Source organism: Aulonocara stuartgranti, assembly GCF_965226115.1.
Source record: "Aulonocara stuartgranti genome assembly, chromosome: 3".
NCBI classification, from domain to species: domain Eukaryota; kingdom Metazoa; phylum Chordata; class Actinopteri; order Cichliformes; family Cichlidae; genus Aulonocara; species Aulonocara stuartgranti.
Genome location: NC_138941.1, coordinates 7,054,797 through 7,072,620, shown reverse-complemented (window position 1 = coordinate 7,072,620; position 17,824 = coordinate 7,054,797). Strand labels below are relative to the sequence as shown.

General features: G+C 42.2%; 4 protein-coding genes across 4 annotated transcripts in view; 2 read left to right on the top strand and 2 right to left on the bottom strand.

Moving 5' to 3' along the window:
* Positions 1–16,499, bottom strand: part of LOC309702396 (protein NLRC3-like) — a 21,735-nt gene extending 5,236 nt beyond the window's left edge. The window contains exons 1-8 of the mRNA XM_082527113.1: positions 15,300–16,499; positions 13,493–13,622; positions 13,136–13,237; positions 12,065–12,143; positions 11,717–11,903; positions 9,771–11,589; positions 8,685–8,858; positions 8,244–8,411 (exon numbers count right to left, since the gene is read on the bottom strand). Of these exons, the coding sequence (XP_082383239.1) occupies positions 8,244–8,411; positions 8,685–8,858; positions 9,771–11,589; positions 11,717–11,903; positions 12,065–12,143; positions 13,136–13,237; positions 13,493–13,611 (2,648 nt within the window). The 5' untranslated portion in view covers positions 13,612–13,622; positions 15,300–16,499. The remainder of the gene's footprint in view (positions 1–8,243; positions 8,412–8,684; positions 8,859–9,770; positions 11,590–11,716; positions 11,904–12,064; positions 12,144–13,135; positions 13,238–13,492; positions 13,623–15,299) is intronic.
* The window catches only part of LOC309702189 (protein NLRC3-like), a 306,079-nt gene extending 289,138 nt beyond the window's left edge, over positions 1–16,941 (bottom strand). Inside the window, exon 1 of the mRNA XM_082526685.1 lies at positions 16,491–16,941. The gene's annotated coding sequence lies outside the window, so the exon portion shown is untranslated. The remainder of the gene's footprint in view (positions 1–16,490) is intronic.
* LOC309702355 (uncharacterized protein) overlaps positions 1–17,824 on the top strand; it is a 249,516-nt gene that overhangs the window by 15,533 nt on the left and 216,159 nt on the right. The window lies entirely within an intron of this gene.
* LOC309702241 (uncharacterized protein) overlaps positions 1–17,824 on the top strand; it is a 163,948-nt gene that overhangs the window by 84,719 nt on the left and 61,405 nt on the right. The gene's annotated exons all lie outside the window — the stretch shown is intronic.

Here is a 17,824-nt window from a genome sequence, read left to right as displayed (position 1 = left end):
TAGTCTGTCCGGGAAAGAAAGGTCAGTTTAGCAACATCAGCCTTTCTGCCAACACCGCAGCAGATCGCATTTCTGACCTGTCAAGTGACATTTATGACCAACTGTGTGAGAAAGCCAAATGTTTCAGTGTATACTCAGTCGCTCTTGATGAGACCACAGACATCACCGACACTGCCCAGCTCCCAATGTATGTCCGTGGTGTTGATGACAGTTTTGAAGTGATGGAGGAGCTGCTCACAGTAATTCCAATGCATGGCCAGACCACCGCTCAGCAGATATTTACAAGCTGTGTGATGCCATTGAGAATGTTGGTTTGCCATGGAAGAGGTTTGTTGGAATAACAACAGATGGAGCGCCATCAATGACAGGGAGGAAACATGGACTGGTGGCACAAAACAAACTGGAAGAGGAAGGCGTGGAGGAGGCCATTGCTCTGCACTGCATCATCCATCAGCAGGTCCTTTGCAGCAAATGCCTGAAGTTTGACAATGTGATGTCTATTGTTGTGAAATGCATCAACCAAATCAGATCCAGGGGCTTAAAGCACCGAAGGTTCTGTGCTTTTTTAGAGGAAATGGAGTCAGAATATGGGGATGTGCTCGACTTCACTGAGGTACGTTGGCTCAGCAGGGGAAATGTATTAAAGAGACTTTTTGAGTTGAGAGCAGAAGTGAAGCCTTCATGGAGAAGGATGGAGTTAGTGTTCCTGTGCTAACTGATCCCAAATGGCTCATGGACTCAGCTTTTCTTGTTGATATGACACATGAGCTTAATGTACTGAACAAGACGTTACAAGGCCAGGGGCAACTTGTCAGTGCTGCCTATGACAACGTGAGAGCATTCTCCACAAAACTGGCGCTCTGGAAAGCTCAGCTCTCTCAGACAAACCTTTGCCATTTCCCAGCATGCAAGGCACTCGTGGATGCAGGCACACCATTCAGTGCTGACGAGTATGTTGATGTCATTTTGAGGCTACAGGAGGAATTTGATCACAGATTTGCTGACTTCAAGACACACAGAGCCACCTTTCACATTTTTGCGGACCCCTTCTCCTTTGATGTGCAAGATGCCCCTTCTGTGCTTCAAATGGAGCTCATTGAGCTGCAGTGCAACTCTGAACTCAAAGCAAAGTTCAGGGAGGTGAGTGGAAAAGCAGACAAGCTTGGACAATTTTTGAGAGACTTGAGCCCTAGTTTCCCTCGGCTTTCCCGAATGTTCAAGCGGACCATGTGCCTTTTTGGTAGCACATACTTGTGCCAAAAGCTCTTCTCCACTTTGAACTTCAATAAGTCCAAGTACAGGTCCAGACTTACGGATGATCATCTTCAAGACATACTGAGGGTCGCAACTGCTTCCTCCCTCAGGCCAAATCTGGCTCGGCTATGCGAGAGGAAACGCTGCCAGGTCTCTAGCAGCAAGGAGTAGGCAAGAGAAGCCATGTTCAGAAGAACAGTTCATTTTCTACAGTGTTCCATTCATGTTCAGAAGAAGGTTATAGAACTGTTAATACAGACATTTCAATCTAAATACAGCAGATATAGAAGACTGAAAGAAACACAAGTTCACTGACTAAAAATATCTTATTATTATTTTATTTATGTATTACAGATTGATTTTTTTTCTTATTAATTCTTAATTTGTTTATTTATTTTTCATATTTTGTATTAAAAAATAAAAATAAAGAGATTTGAGAGGATTGGAATTTTTTTAACCGTGCCTTTCTTGTGGAAAACCTAATGCGGCCCAGCCTCACCCAGACTCTGCCTGCAGCAGCCCCCAGCTAAATTGAGTTTGAGACCCCTGTCCTACACCATAAATCAGTAAGAGAGGGTACGACCTCTCTCATGGCCCCAAGTGGTGTGTACATGCCAGAGCACTCTGGAAGGCACACAGAGTCTTTACAGACTACTAAGGATCAAACCTCTATCATTATGCAATCGATTATACAACTCTAAGCATATATGAGTAAATATTTCTAAGCATAAATGACAATCAACAATATAAACCTTACAGCTGGTTTTAATAACAGAATTCATTTGTTTCTCAAACGAGAAAGAGCTATCGAGAAACACTCCTAAATCTTTAGTTCTGAACTTTTCCAGTGGGCCAAGGTCAACATTATCTGCTAATGCTAAATAGGCTGCCGTTATTAACTAATGCTAATTTGACATGAATTAGCATTATGCACTAATGCTAACACTTTTTAACAATGTGAGTAGCTAATGCTAACACTATTTCCCTTAACTTTATAACATTGTGAACGGCTAATGCTAACACTCTTTTCCCTAGCATTACAACATCTGAGCTGCTAATGCTAAGTAGGCCGCCATTAGCACCTACGTCTATCCATCCATCCATCCATTCGCTTCCGCTTATCCTTTTCAGGGTCGCGGGGGGCGCTGGAGCCTATCCCAGCTGTCATAGGGCGAAAGGCGGGGTACACCCTGGACAGGTCGCCAGTCTGTCGCAGGGCTAACACACAGGGACAGACAACCATTCACACTCACATTCACTCGCACATTCACACCTAGTGGCAATTTGGATTATCCAATTAACCTATCCCCACAAGCTGCATGTCTTTGGACGGTGGGAGGAAGCCGGAGTACCCGGAGGGAACCCACGCAAACACGGGGAGAACATGCAAACTCCACACAGAAAGACCCCGGCCTGATGGTGGAATTGAACTCAGGACCTTCTTGCTGTGCGGCAACAGTGCTAACCATCGTGCCACCGTGCTGCCCACCTACGTCTAATTTAAGGCAAATACGCATTAGAACCTAATGCTCATATCGTTTTCCTTTGCTTTATAGCAATGTGAGCAGCTACTGCTAAATAGCATTAGCTAATAACAGCAGTCTAATTTAATGCAAGTTAGCATCATTTGCATTATAACGATGTGAGGAGTTAATGCTAAGTATGCTGCCATTAGTGGCTAATTCTAATTAGGGGTGAATAATTATTACAAGCTAATGCTAATATCGTTTTCTCTTCCCTTTTAACAATGTGAGCAGCTAGTGCTAGGTAGGCTGAAGCTAGCAGCTAATGCTAAAGCTAAAGATAATTTGATGTGAATTAGCATTACATTAGTGAGGAGTTAATGCTAAGTAGACTGCCATTAGCAGGTAATGCTAATTTAAGGTTAATAGGAATTGGCATCTAATGCTAATACCATATTTTCTTGCTTTAACCCTTTAAAACTGGTCAGAGTGGGCACACTCCGTTTTGCGCAACTATTTTTAAATCCCGGTAGCACTGTAATCACGTGAGCTAGCGCAATAATTTTTTTTGCATATGAAACCTGAGGAGTTGTATTTACATCTTATGCCATCAGCTTGTCCTAGGTTACAGTTTCCTTCCACATATGCTTAGGACTCATATTGCTCTGCTGGAAATAGTTTATTTTGATGCATATGCTGTTATTTTGCAAATTTGCACTATAATATTTATTTTCGTTTTTCCTGCAGTATATAAAAATTGGTGTATTTCAAAAATAAAACTATGAAGGCACTCAAAATAAATTTCCTGAGGTGGGAAACTATTTTGTGCAACTTTTTTGTATTTACAGTTTTGAGGGATAAGCCTCTTAAATTTCTCTAACTAGAAATATATGTTAAAAAAACAAAAACGATTTTCAATTTTTTTGTAGTTTATTGCACTTTTTTGCAATTTATGTAATTACTATGCACTTAATACATACATATTATTAAAATTTAGGCTGTAATGGTTGTATTGATGTATAGCAACTTGAAATGCTCCCAAAAATGGCTCTACAGCATGTAAAAATATAATATAAGCTCTGGCGGACTTGGTTCTATGGTAGGTCTTAAAGGGTTAAATCAATATCAGTAGCTAATCCGATTGCTCAGTCTGACGTCAGGTGAAGTCATTTTTATGCATTTAAGAGCTGTGTTGAATTCAACATTACAAACTGAACATTAGAACTATCCTCTTCTCCAGGATTTTCCTGATTTAACATTTCAATATGACATTTCCAGCGCTTTGTTTTCTCTGCTCACAGACAAAACAGATACACGCATGTATATACAGCCCACGTCCAGCTCTGCATGCACTCCTGCTCCATTTCTATAGAGAATAAACAACGTAACACAATCATTCTCCATTGTTTTCAACTCAACCAGCTGCATTTAATGAAGGAGTTTGAATTTACTTTACAACAGCTGCTGTTGTTTCCTGTCTGCATTCATGTTCTTAACTGTACTCCACACATTCTGAACTGGTGTACCGTAATTGTCGGGCTATAAGCCGCTACTTTTTGCACAAGCTTTGAGCCCTGCGGCTTTTAGTCAGGTGCGGCTTTTCTATGGATTGTCCATGAGCGGATTTGTTTTGTTTGTTCCGCTGTTGTACGGCACTACGTTGCCTGGCGGAAGGATCGGGGTTCAAGAGTGGTATGTTGGTCACATGTCCATCCGTCAGGCAACGTAGTGCAGTACGAGGTAGCGCGAAAAACAAACTTCAAAGTAGCGCTACCCGTTCAGCTGGAGGCCTGGATGATGAGCGGCGATAAACTTGCAAAAAGCAAGTTATGCCCAACTCCACCATTGGATTCTGACAGCGTGGAAAAGTGTGAAAACATCCACGATCACCAACAGATTTCGAAGGGCTGAATGCTGCATGATGGAGAGGAGGACACCGCCACGGCCCTTCTGAGGGTGTTCGACTCTGACACTGACAACGAGGATTTCTTTGGTTTTGAAAGTGACAACGAAAGAAAGAAGCTGAGAGTGGATGACGAAGCCACCCTGAGCCTGTTTGTTTCCGACACTGGAGGAGAGGACTTTGGTGGTTTTAGTGCGCAGGAAGATGGTGGTGAATGACTGATTTTTCTTCTTGTTAAAGCCGTGTCACTGCACCTGAGCCTAAAAGGTAGTCCGAATCAATTGTTCTGGTGTGCTGTAGGTTATTGTTATGTACTACATTTGTTACTCATTTATGAAGCACAGTACATGTTTTGTACTTGTAATTACCGCTACTTGTACATATACCTAAAAAGTTATGCAAATATGTACCCATAACTTGTTTTTCAAAATATTAATAAAAGGGGTGTGTCTCCAAACAGCCATCTCTTTCCTGACAATTCGCTTTGTGCATATTCTCTTACATATGATAAGTCAACATTGAAACACCTGCGGCTAATATTCAGGTGCGGCTAATGTATGTACAAAACAGGATTTTCCCCTGATTTTAGCTTGTGCGGCTAATATTCAGGTGCGCTCTGTAGTCTGGGAAATACGGTAGTTCTTCCTAAAGTACTGCAGTATTCCTGCCAGTACATCCTTTTAGTTTTCCTAACTGTTTCCTCTGATGCTCGTTGCTATTCTTTCCTCAATGCAAATTCATGCTAAGCTCCTTCATATCCATCCCTGTTTTTAAACCTGTTATAATTGGTTTAATGTGTCTTTGGCCTAATTATGAGTCTGTCCATATGTTTGTAGTTCCCCACTTGCTTTGGTTTCTTAGCTCTGATTCTCTCAAATTTATCCTTGAAATCATTTACTGGCATCTCTCCCTCTCACTCCCACTATCCCCAGAACACCAGAGTATTCATCTCCTGGTTTATCCTATGGCCTCTTTGCATTTTCTCCAATCATCCCTGTTTCTAGAGTCTCACCCCATCTGCAGGCAGTCCAAGAGAAACTGCCTCTGCCATTTTCTTCTTCTTAATCTTTGATTTTTCTCTTCACTTTCTCCATTGGGTCTTCTTAGACGCACTTTCCAGAAAGCAGCAACATTTTTTGTGCCCCATTTTTCAAATTGTGCATCTTACTTCAGCTTAATGTGTTTCCTGTTTTGTTTTTACACAGGTCATGTAAAAGAAATCCTACCAGAGACTCGACAAAGCTGAACTGAACAACAACAACAACAACAACAACCTTTATTTATAGAGCACATTAAAAGCCTTAGGCATACCAAAGTGCTTTACAAAAAAACAATAAAATAATACAGTTAAGAGCATTAATATCAAATATAATAAGAACAGCAGACAATGTTCACAGTAGAAAGCCACTAATAAAATGGACTGCAGCACATAGATTATAGCAGACCCAGTGCCGCATGATAGAAAACACCAAGAATGAAGGAATAGTAAAAAGTTAATGCAATAGGTCGCAGTTAACAGTCAGCATTTAACGGGTAGAAAAGGCAAGTTCAAAAAGATAAGTTTTAAGGCGTGCTTTAAAAGAAAAAATAGAATCAGACTCCCGAATGCCAATCGGGAGGCTGTTCCATAACTCAGGTGCAGCAAAGGCAAACGATCGATCGCCTCTAGATTTCAACCGAGATCTGGGCTGAACTAACAATAACTGCGAGGATGACCTTAAAGCCCTGGCAGGGACATAAGGGTTTAAAAGTTCCTTAAGATAGGTTGGTGCAGTATTATTGATAATTTTAAAAGTAAGCAGCAAAATTTTAAATTGAATACGGTATTTGATAGGCAGCCAATGCAGCTCAGCAAGAACCGGAGTAATATGGTCAAACTTCTTGGTTTTAGTTAGAATACGTGCCGCAGCATTCTGAACTGTCTGTAATCTATGTAGAAGGGTAACATGGAGACCAGAATAGAGTGAGTTACAGTAATCTAGTCTTGACGTTACAAAAGCATGAATGAGCTTTTCTAAGTCATTATACGGGATATAGTGTCTGGCCCTGGAGATGAGACGAAGCTGATAAAAACTAGATCTGACAACAGCAGACACCTGTTTATCAAGTTTAAAGGAGCTGTCAAACAAAACACCCAGATTCCTGACAGTATCAGAGAAAGAACTAGTAAGAAAGCCAAAGGCATCTTGAAGTTTGGCGCGAAGGGCATTACTGCCAAAAATCATGATTTCAGTCTTTTTTTCATTGAGAATAAGAGTATTTGCCAACAGCCATTTCTTGACCTCACTCATGCACTCACGAAAGTTATTTAAAGATAAAGCGAGATCATCATGTAACTCAAAATAAATCTGGATGTCATCCGCATAATAGTGAAAAGCAATGTGGTATTTCTCAAAGATAGCGCTTAAAGGAAGCATATACAGTGAGAAAAGGGTCGGGCCTAACACAGAACCCTGGGGGACACCACAGCAAACAGGTACAGGGGAAGAGGAAGATGAGGCCAGATGTACCGAAGAAAGCTGATTGGAGAGGTAAGATTTGAACCAGTCCAAGGCAGTGCCCTTAATGCCAACAGAGTGCTCTAATCTTGCGACTAGGATGTTATGGTCAACCATATCAAATGCAGATGAAAGATCCAATAGAACTAAAACAGAAGGACGACCATTATCAGCCATAAGTAAAAGATCATTAAAAACACGAAGCAGCGCTGATTCAGTGCTATGATGTTGTTTAAAGGCTGATTGGAATTTATCATTTATATTATTCTCGTCCAGGTAGGTCTGCAGTTGAAGTAGAACCACCTTCTCAAGGATTTTAGCCAAGAAAGGAAGCTTGGAAATCGGTCTATAGTTGGCAAAATCACTATGATCCAGGTTATTTTTCTTTAAAACGGGTTGAATAAAAGCATGTTTAAGAACTGAAGGTACATAACCAGAACTGAAAGACAGCACAGGCAATAAATCAGAGCAGCACAGAACTTAAGCTCATGGTCCATAGAAGCTGGGCTCTACAGGTGTACCAGGACAAGCTTAGTGTAAGTCCCTCGAAAAAGTTTCACTTGTGCTGTTTCGGTGTAAATTACTGGTTTGTTTGAACAATTTCATCAGCTGAACCATAAATACTCCAAAACAATTTCTTTGTGACTCAGTGTGATTTTTCATTTTGTAATATTAGCATGTCAAACTCTACATTCTCTACACAGATGAGAAATGAAGTGTATTTAATAATAAAAGTTATCTCTCAGAGACAAAGTTAGTGTCTCATTCAGGTCTGTATCTGAGTAGCCTCAGACACATGCAGTGCTCATATTTTCTGTTTTGTGTGTCACTCAGACCTCTTCCTGACAGGGGCAGCAATTTCATTTAAAGTCCCATTCACTGATACAGGCTGCTGGAGCTCCAACCAGGAGGGTACACACATGATCCAGGGAAAAAAATTATATATGGTCTCTTAGATAAATATTAAGAGGTCCTGTGTTTTACTAAAAAATCAAAGTAGTAAAACACAGGACCTTTGGGTTAGATATAAGGTGATTTGACAAATCATGTCTGTTGTAAATGAGTAAGCCATTTATCGACCTGACTCAGGTTTTAAATCATCATCAGAAAAGACTGAATCCTGACCTGAGAATTGTACACTTTGGACTCTCCACTGCAGAAAATAGAAGCTTCAGTCCTGAATCCTGCAGGTTGTTGTTACCCAGATCCAGCTCTGTCAGACGGGAGGACTGGGAGCTCAGGACTGAGGACAGAGCTTCACAGCTTCTGTCTGACAGGTTACAGCCACTCAGTCTGAAGAAAGGATGACAAGAAGACATGAAACACTTGTGTTAAAGTATATTCATGGTGCCATGAGGAGCTACTACATTTACAATATTTCAACACTGTTTCAGGACATGCTGGAATCCTTATTGCCTCATGTTACAAAAGACAAATGTGGCAGTTTACTGTGACTTGGATGGATTCATTAAAAAAACAAAACATAAACACTGTTAATTTTTTCCAAATGAAATTGATTAAATGATGTTAATTGATGAAAAAAAAATCGATATTGCTTGATCTGACCTCAGCGTTTCCAGTTTGCAGTATTGACTCTTCATCCCAGCAGACAGAAGCTTCAGTCCTGAATCCTGCAGGTTGTTGTTACCCAGGTCCAGCTCTGTCAGATGGGAGGACTGGGAGCTCAGGACTGAGGACAGAGCTTCACAGCTTCTGTCTGACAGGTTACAGCCACTCAGTCTGAAATCAAGGTGGAAGGGAGACAAGATCAACCAAACAAATCAGAGCTTTATTGCTTTTTTATTGTTTTTAAGCAGAAATCAGTGAGGTGCTGGTAGATTCTGTTCTTTTGGTTTATTACCCAACAACACACACATACACTAATATTTGTGACTTTTGTAATAATAGCATTTACAATGCAAAGCAACAGCGATCACAGATTGAAGGGGCCTGAATAAAACTACAATGCAGTGATTTTTAAGATGACCTGTTCTTCCAATTTCCAACAACAGATTTCTCCAACCTTACAGTTAAAAATAATTCTTTATCTCATACTGAATCTTGGTGCACCTCCCCCAGTTTATTAAAATGGAGTGGTACTGAAGTTGCTGTAAGTGATGTGTGATGCCACTGATTTCCTTTCTGATCCAATACAAAGTAAAATTCAGGCTGGTATCTGCGATACTGATGAAAACTATTCCTTCAGAATCAATACAAGACATCATAAGAAAATATGATGTTTTGTATAACATAAAAAGCCTGAATTTTAAAATATTCAGTTAATAATCAAAAACAGATGTGACTGAAAATAATAAAACTGAGAAACATTTTATGGCCATTCGATCCTTTTACAACCATTGCAAGAGCTTGGTTGGCATAGCCGGCAATACGTTGGATAGTAATAAGTCCGGTGGGTGATGGGCTCCACCAGGGCTGCCCTTTGTCACCGATTCTGTTCATAAATTTTATGTTTAAAGGCTGTATCAAAAGTTCATTCAAGTTACAATATTGTGGTCAAAAGTTCTCCTTTTTTCTTTTATACTATACAACTACGCTGTCTCATGGTTTTAGGACATGGATCTGTCATGGAAGAAATCTATGACCACTTTTAATCAACATTTTAAAAATAAACATGATCACAGATTTACTCACAGAGCTTTGTTGGAGGCTTTGACCACTGGCAGCAGCCTCAGAAGAGCCTCCTCTGAAGCAGAGTATTTCTTCAGGTCAAACACATCCAGATCTTCTTCTGATGACAGTAAGATGAAGACCAGAGCTGACCACTGAGCAGGAGACAGTTTATCTGTGGAGAGACGTCCTGATCTCAGGGACTGTTGGATCTCCTCCACTAGAGAACGATCATCCAGTTCATTCAGACAGTGGATCAGATTGATGCTTTTCTCTGCAGACAGATTCTCACTGAGCTTCTTCTTGATGTACTGGACTGTTTCCTGATTGGTCTGTGAGCTACTTCCTGTCTGTGTCAGCAGACCTCGTAGGAGAGTCTGATTGGTCTGCAGTGAAAGACCCAGGAGGAAGCGGAGGAACAAGTCCAGGTGTCCATTTGGACTCTGTAAGGCCTCGTTCACAGCACTCTGATAAAGATGTATTTTCTCTGGAAATGGTTTAAACCACAGCATAAACTGGAAAGGCAACCAAGAGCCTCTTGTTTGTTGTTCTTCCAGCAGATTGAGTCCAGCGTTGCTGAAGGTCAGATGGACATGAAGAGCAGCCAGAAACTCCTGAACACTCAGATGGATGAAGCAGAACACCTTGTCCTGGTACAGTCCTCTCTCCTCTTTAAAGATCTGTGTGAACACTCCTGAGTACACTGAGGCTGCTCTGATATCGATGCCACACTCTGTCAGGTCTGATTCATAGAAGATCAGGTTTCCTTTCTGCAGCTGATCAAAAGCCAGTTTTCCCAGAGACTCCATCATCGTCCTGCTCTCTGGACTCCAGTGTGGATCTGTCTCAGCTCCTCCATCATACTTGACCTTCTTCACTTTGGCCTGAACCACCAGGAAGTGGATGTACATCTCAGTCAGGGTCTTGGGCAGCTGTCCTCCCTCTCTGGTTTCCAGCACATCCTCCAGAACTGTAGCAGTGATCCAGCAGAAGACTGGGATGTGACACATGATGTGGAGGCTTCGTGATGTCTTGATGTGGGAGATGATCCTGCTGGCCTGCTCCTCATCTCTGAATCTCTTCCTGAAGTACTCCTCCTTCTGTGGGTCAGTGAACCCTCTGACCTCTGTCACCATGCCAACACAGTCAGGAGGGATCTGATTGGCTGCTGCAGGTCGTGTGGTTATCCAGAGGCGAGCAGAGGGAAGCAGTTTCCCCCTGATGAGGTTTATCAGCAGCACATCCACTGAGGTGGACTTTCTAGGGTCAGTTAGGATTGTAGTTTTGTGGAAGTCCAGAGGAAGTCGACACTCATCCAGACCATCAAAGATGAACACAACCTGGAAGTCTTCAAAGCTGCAGATTCCTGCTTCTTTGGTTTCAGTAAAGAAGTGATGAACAAGTCCCACCAAGCTGAACTTTTCCTCTTTCAGCACATTCAGCTCTCTGAAAGTGAATGGAAATATGAACTGGATGTCCTGGTTGGCTTTGTCTTCAGCCCAGTCCAGGCTGTATTTCTGTGTTAAGACTGTTTTCCCAATGCCAGCCACTCCCTTTGTCAGCACTGTTCTGATTGGTTCATCTCTTCCAGGTGAGGCTTTAAAGATGTCTTCTTGTCTGATGGTTGTTTCTGGTCTGTCTGGTTTCCTGGATGCTGTTTCAATCTGTCTGACCTCATGTTCATCATTGACCTCTGCAGTCCCTCCCTCTGTGATGTAGAGCTCTGTGTAGATCTGATTCAGGAGGGTTGGGTTTCCTGCTTTAGCGATGCCCTCAAACACACACTGGAACTTCTTCTTCAGGGTGGATTTAAGGTTACGGTGACAAACTGCAGCTTGAAGCTCTGAATGAGAAGAAAATAAACACTCAATTCCAAAAAGAACTAATCTTTAAAACATGTTGCTCCATCTTCCATCTCTGGAAAATGTTCATTTATCCAGCAGCTTAAATCTTTAGATAAATCCTCTTACGTCTCTGCAGACGGTCAGCCAGCTCCTCCTGCTTCATTCTCCTCAGGAAGTCCACCGTGATCTTCACACATGCCTCTCTGCTGCTGCTCCTCTGACTCTCTAAGCATTCTGGGTAATCTGGACTCAGAACCTTCTGGATCTTCTTCAGCTCGTTCTTCACAAAAGTGATGATGTTGTCCTCCAGCAGCTGGAACAGAATATTTATGAATGAGCCAATCAGACTGAAATCATGGAGCCAAACATCAGATCCATGTTGGACACACTGACGATCCACTGGTCTACAAAGAGCAGCATGGAGATGACTGTGAACAGAACAGATGTAACAGTAGTTGTTGTACATGTACAGACCATAAATATGGAGTCCAGCTGTGTTTGATGCTGCTGGGCAGACTGACCACTGGGAACCTCTGAGCTCTGCTGGTCCACTCTGTGGAGGAACCATGAAGGATTAGATCCACACAGGATAAAGATCCAGGAGTTTCTGCTCAAATAACTTCATCTGAATCAAGTCTGTCAAGTTTTAAACTCTCAGATTGTGAACATATCAGTAATTTTCAGTCTGTTTTCATGGACGTCCTTTCAGTGGTGATGTCAGGGATGATTTTGAAGAAGCTCATCAAACTGAACCATCAGCAGATCACTGCTCCAAAACCAGAACATGATCCGAGTCTCCCTCCACCACCAGAACACCAGCTTTACTAACGTGGTAGATCAGTGTAGTACAGATCAATAACTGATGAGTCATTTGATCAAAATCACTGAGTGCTTCACGTCTGACCCTCTGATGCTTCTGTAGACATTTTGCATATTTAATGAATGTCTGACAGTTTTACATTCATTCTATGAACACAGTGGAAATGTTGTGTTATAGTCTCCATGTTGTTTCCAGCATCATAAATTCTTAAGTTCAGAAAATTAGATTCTTTCTTCACAGCTGAAAAACAACAACATTTATTCTCTATTGAAATCTGCATCGTCCACTCCAAAGGTCACAATCTGAAGGTAACATCTGGTTTTGTTCCCTGTGGTTAACTCTGAGCATCAGTATGGTGGGATTTATCCACTACATCCACACCACTGTGGTTCAGTGTTGTCCTGATGGAGTAACAGCAGCCAGTATGATCCAGGCTTTAGCTGCTGGGTCTCTGTGTGACCTCTCAGACTGTTTAACAGATCAGACACAAAGAGAATCAGAGCAGCTCTGTTCTTTAAAGACAAACATGAACCCACTCAGGTCACACTTTCCCCACAGATATGAGCATCACTGTCCTCAAACAGCAAATGACCAAGTCGAACATTTGGATCTTTTCTCTTTCATTGTTTTCTTTTTAATGAATCTTTGTAACAATCTGAGGATGTTTCAGGTCATATTTATCCAGGAAACACAAACATGTAAAGGAGTCATCACAGCTCTCTGACCTCGTTGCTCCAGGTTCACCACTGAAGCCTGGATTTAGATCTTTGGACCAGTCACTCCTCACAGACGGACAGCTGGAGCCTGCAGACTGTGACCTCTGACCTCTGCAGACACAAACATGATTGAAGCAGCTGTGATCACACAGACTGCAGATAATGCAGCTGTTTCCTGTCAGTAACATCCTCTTAGATTAGAGTTCAGCTTTTTACAGGAAAACTGGACAAAACTGATTTTTGTTACAAACTCATTTTCATTTCCTCTCAGCTCACAAACACAGTCAGACAATCAACCAGAGTCAACACTGATTATAATGTCAGTGCAGAATTATTTCTGTTACTCAGTGAGTTCAGCTCTCTGACCTCGTTGCTCCAGGTTCACCACTGAAGTTTGGATTTCGATCTTTGGACCGGTCACTCCTCACAGACGGACAGCTGGACCCTGCAGACTCTGCTCTGTTCTCCTCTTCCTCCATCATCATCTTCAGTCAGTCTGAGAGGTAAACCACAAACACTCAGTGAGTTCACATTAACAGGAGGAACTGAGTTACAGTCGCTGACCTCTGACCTGTCATGTGACCATGAAACCAGGTCAATATATCTGTAGGTTCAGTCATCCAGGTCATGTGATCTAAGGAGCTTGGAGAGAAAAGAGACGTCTTTAAGTTTCTGGAAGACGTTTCATCTGAGAAGCTTCTTCAGCTCTAAAACCAAACGGTGGAGAGTCCCAGATATTTAAACCTGAGAGGGAAAGAAAGCATGTCGCTGACCCACCACTGATGTTATTTCAAGGAGGAAACTGAGAGCCTTTGCACCAGGAGCACTAACATCAGCTCCAGCAATGATCCACTGATGTGTTTTTATTCCATGTATGAATGTTGTTATTGACAGAGATGACGTTTGTGTGTCAGTGATGCAGTGACTGTTGTTGTTACCTGTACAGGCTGGTTAGACTCTATGAAACAGATCATACAGATCTCTGCATGTTAGAAGAGACTATTAAAGGTCATGAATGAGACAAAGGCAGGGAGGCGTCCTTTACAGCTAAACAGCAGAGTGAGAGAACAGCCAGCACCTCTACATTTATCACATTATACAGCACATGTATGATACTGACAGGGATGAGAAGAATTTAGTGATTCTGATCCCATCATTGATATTACTTATTGATTCTCAGTAGCTCTGCTCTGACAGTCACCACCATCACTGAGCAGCATATCAAAGACATTTGTGCACATTAACTGCATGTTGTGGCTCAAATGTTTGTGCATGTTGGAGGCATTTCCTCTTTGTTGTGATCAGTGTTGGTCATTACTCAAAACAGTCATTATTACACATATTACACAGAACACTTTGATTAAAAGTAATGGAGTACGTTACTTCATTACTCCTCATAACATTACTTTGATGTTACTGTGTAAAATGAACAAATGAGCATGTAACAACATAAAGCTGAGGTACAGCCCCACACACCAACACAGATCCTGATGAGGTCACGTGATGTTTCTCTGAGTGTTTATGAACACAAATCAAAGATGAAACAGCACAAAGACACTTCAAAGTGATTCTACTGTAGAAACATGAACAGGTAGAAACCTGCAGCCTGACTGCTCATCACTTTGTTACCTGTTCAAGTTCAGCAGCAGCAGCTCACTTTATCACGGTGCTGGTCTGGGGTCAGTGTTTACTCAGCTTTAACCTCACTCTGGGTTCTTGGCTAGCCTAGCTTTAGCTTAGTGTTAGCATGCTGTGTGCTAGCTTAGCGTCAGAGCTCTGCAGGTGTCTCGTGTGTAAATATTAATCACAGTGACAGTAAAGGAGGTAAAGGGCTGTGACGTCATCACGTACGCTGCGTCCTCTGTGGGCTCTGAGTGAACTCAAAGTACAAACTACAAGTACACAAACACGAACGTAGCTCAGAGTGGCGGACACACTCGGCCTCGTTGGTCCAGCTGTGAGTCCGTTACCGTGAACTATGGAGCGGCAGATTTGTGCTGAACTAAGCTGCACACAGCTGATGTTAGCCAGGAAACATTACACACTGACTTTAATGGAGAGACCGGAAATACAAACACACACAGTTTGTTGTGTGAAGAAATCAAACACGAGCTGAACAAACAGTAAAGTTCCTAAAGACAAACTGTTAAAGGAGGAAACAAAGCAAACTTACAGTTTCTTCACACACCAACAACAAGCTCCACTCCACACCTGGGGCCTGTTCTTCGTACCTCGCTAAGTAAGTTAGCTGGATTAGATTGTTGACGATTTCGCGTGATCCTGGATCAGTCGGTTCCCCGAAGCTCATCCGGGACTTGCTGTCATAGCAACAGAGCCGTAAGCGTAAACCTGCTCGGGAGCAGGTTTACTTTATGTAAACAGGATTAGATCGCGGCCACGCAGGTATGTCCGCTTCATTTATACGAAAGCAACAGCGATAAATAAATAACATCAATGTAACTGAAGATAATGCAGCACTTGATCCTTTTATTGATGTCACACAGATACATACAGGTCATTTCCTAAAAAAGGGAAATGTACTATTAACATTCTATTACATGTATGTGATTATTACAGATGTAATTCATATTTCAGAGTAGTAATTGTAAATTACTTCGTGTAATCAAGATGAGAGACCACGGCTATAAAAGCCAAGGTGGATTTGGGAAGCCTGTCGCAGCCATGTCCTGTCCGTTTACGCGAGCAACCCATTGCGGAAGGTGCAAGATTGATAAGGAGAGTCCTCAGAATTCAGCATATATTGCGGGACAGACAGGATCCTTTAGCTCAGCGCGACAGTGTGCTCATTGAGAGATATCGATTTTCCCGTGAGGGTATTATTTACTTAACCAACTTGTTGACGAGGGGGTGCAGGACCACCACCTGTCTTTTTTTGCTCTGCCCTTTTCTTGGTTGCTGTTATAAACAAACAAACAGATTATTTCAGGGTCTCTTTCCAAGAGACGAAAAGCAATATAAGTGATAAATATTACCATTCTGTAGAATATTCTTATATTTCACTTTTACTTGTTCCCATGTTCTAGTGGGTCCTGTTGTGGCTCTAATGTGAAAGAGGATATAATATAACAATATAATATAATGTAATATAATATTGGATAATATAGTGTGATATGATAAATCTACCCTACCGCCTACTGGTGTTGGCCAGAGGGGCCGATGGCGCGATATGGCAGCCTCGCTTCTGTCAGTCTGCCCCAGGGCAGCTGTGGCTACAACCGTAGCTGCCTCCACCAGTGTGTGAATGTGAGAGTGAATGAATAGTGGCATTGTAAAGCGCTTTGGGTGCCTTGAAAAGCGCTATATAAATCCAATATATTATTATTATTATTATTAAATTACTTACGAGTTTAATTTGTCAGCAACTTTCTGCCAGCCCTCTCTCCTTGCTTTTGCAGCCTTTGCAGTGTTCCCTTGCGTTCTGATTAAACTCTGAAACTCCTGAAATCCCTCACTCAGGAGTTCTTGCTCTGCTGCCGAAAGATACCGAGCCGAGCGCGCTCCTTCGACATTTTCGCCGACCAATCAGAGGGTTGCCGATCAATGTTTCTACTATCGATGCGTAGCCCCTTTTACGACACCCAGTGATGTCACATTACTGCGTCCAGCTGTAGTAATCGTCAACAGCAGGTGTGTTCGGGGAACCGGATTAGCGAGCTCACGGTTAGCGCGATGATTTGATCTTGGATGTGTCATTTGATCTTGGATGTAGTAAGCGACGTACGAAGAACGGGCCCCTGGACACTAAACACGGACACACAGGTGAGCTGCTTCCTGGAAGGAGGCGGGACTCCACCTGAAACTCAGCACAGGTGGGAGGGGCTCAGCTCTGTGTGTGCTGATGTGTTAACTTTAAAAATATGCCGTCTGACTGCTCAGACTGAGTCAGAGTAAAGTTCACATGCTGACGTGTGGAGACATGAAACCTTGTTGTAGCTGCAGGTGTGAACACACTGATCCCAGATCAGCTCTGCTGTATTTGTAACATGAACATTTCTGCTGCAAAGCTTCAAATGTTCAGCATGTTTCTCTGTTTCCAGTCTATAGATCCAGTCACACTTTCTACCTTCACCTGTGCAGTAAAGACTGAGAGCAGAGCTGAAAGCAAGCGTCCAATCAGTGAGCAGCATCAACACCTGAGCTTCATTCAGACTCTGTTATTGAAGATGTTGTTGGTACAAAGTTCATCTGCTGCTCACATGAATCCATGAAAGATTTATTTCACTGAATGTTTCTTCAAAGCTCATTTCAACCTGTTGAAGTCATGAATGAAAGTGCAGACTGAGAGTGGATCACATGATGTTTGAGGTGTGTCATGTGACATGTTCAGTATTGTCACACATGTCTAGATTGTCCCTGATATCATAACTGCTCAAACACTGATGATTATATTTGAAGAATTATTCCTGATGGCAGCAAAGTTTGAATGGAGCTCTCTGTCTGTGCTGATTTGTCGCCCTCTGGAGGTCAAAGCACAAACTGCATGATGTCACTGTAACCACCACAGTGACAGGAAGTGTTTTTATGACTGAAACACTGAAATGATGCTAACGGCTGTCGTTAGGCTCACTGACAGCAGTGCTGATGTGTTCATGTCAAACACTGGCTCAGGTCAGGCTCCTTCATCCTTCTCCAGCGTGAGGCCGCCCTCAGACCCACAGGAGCTCTGACCTTTGACCT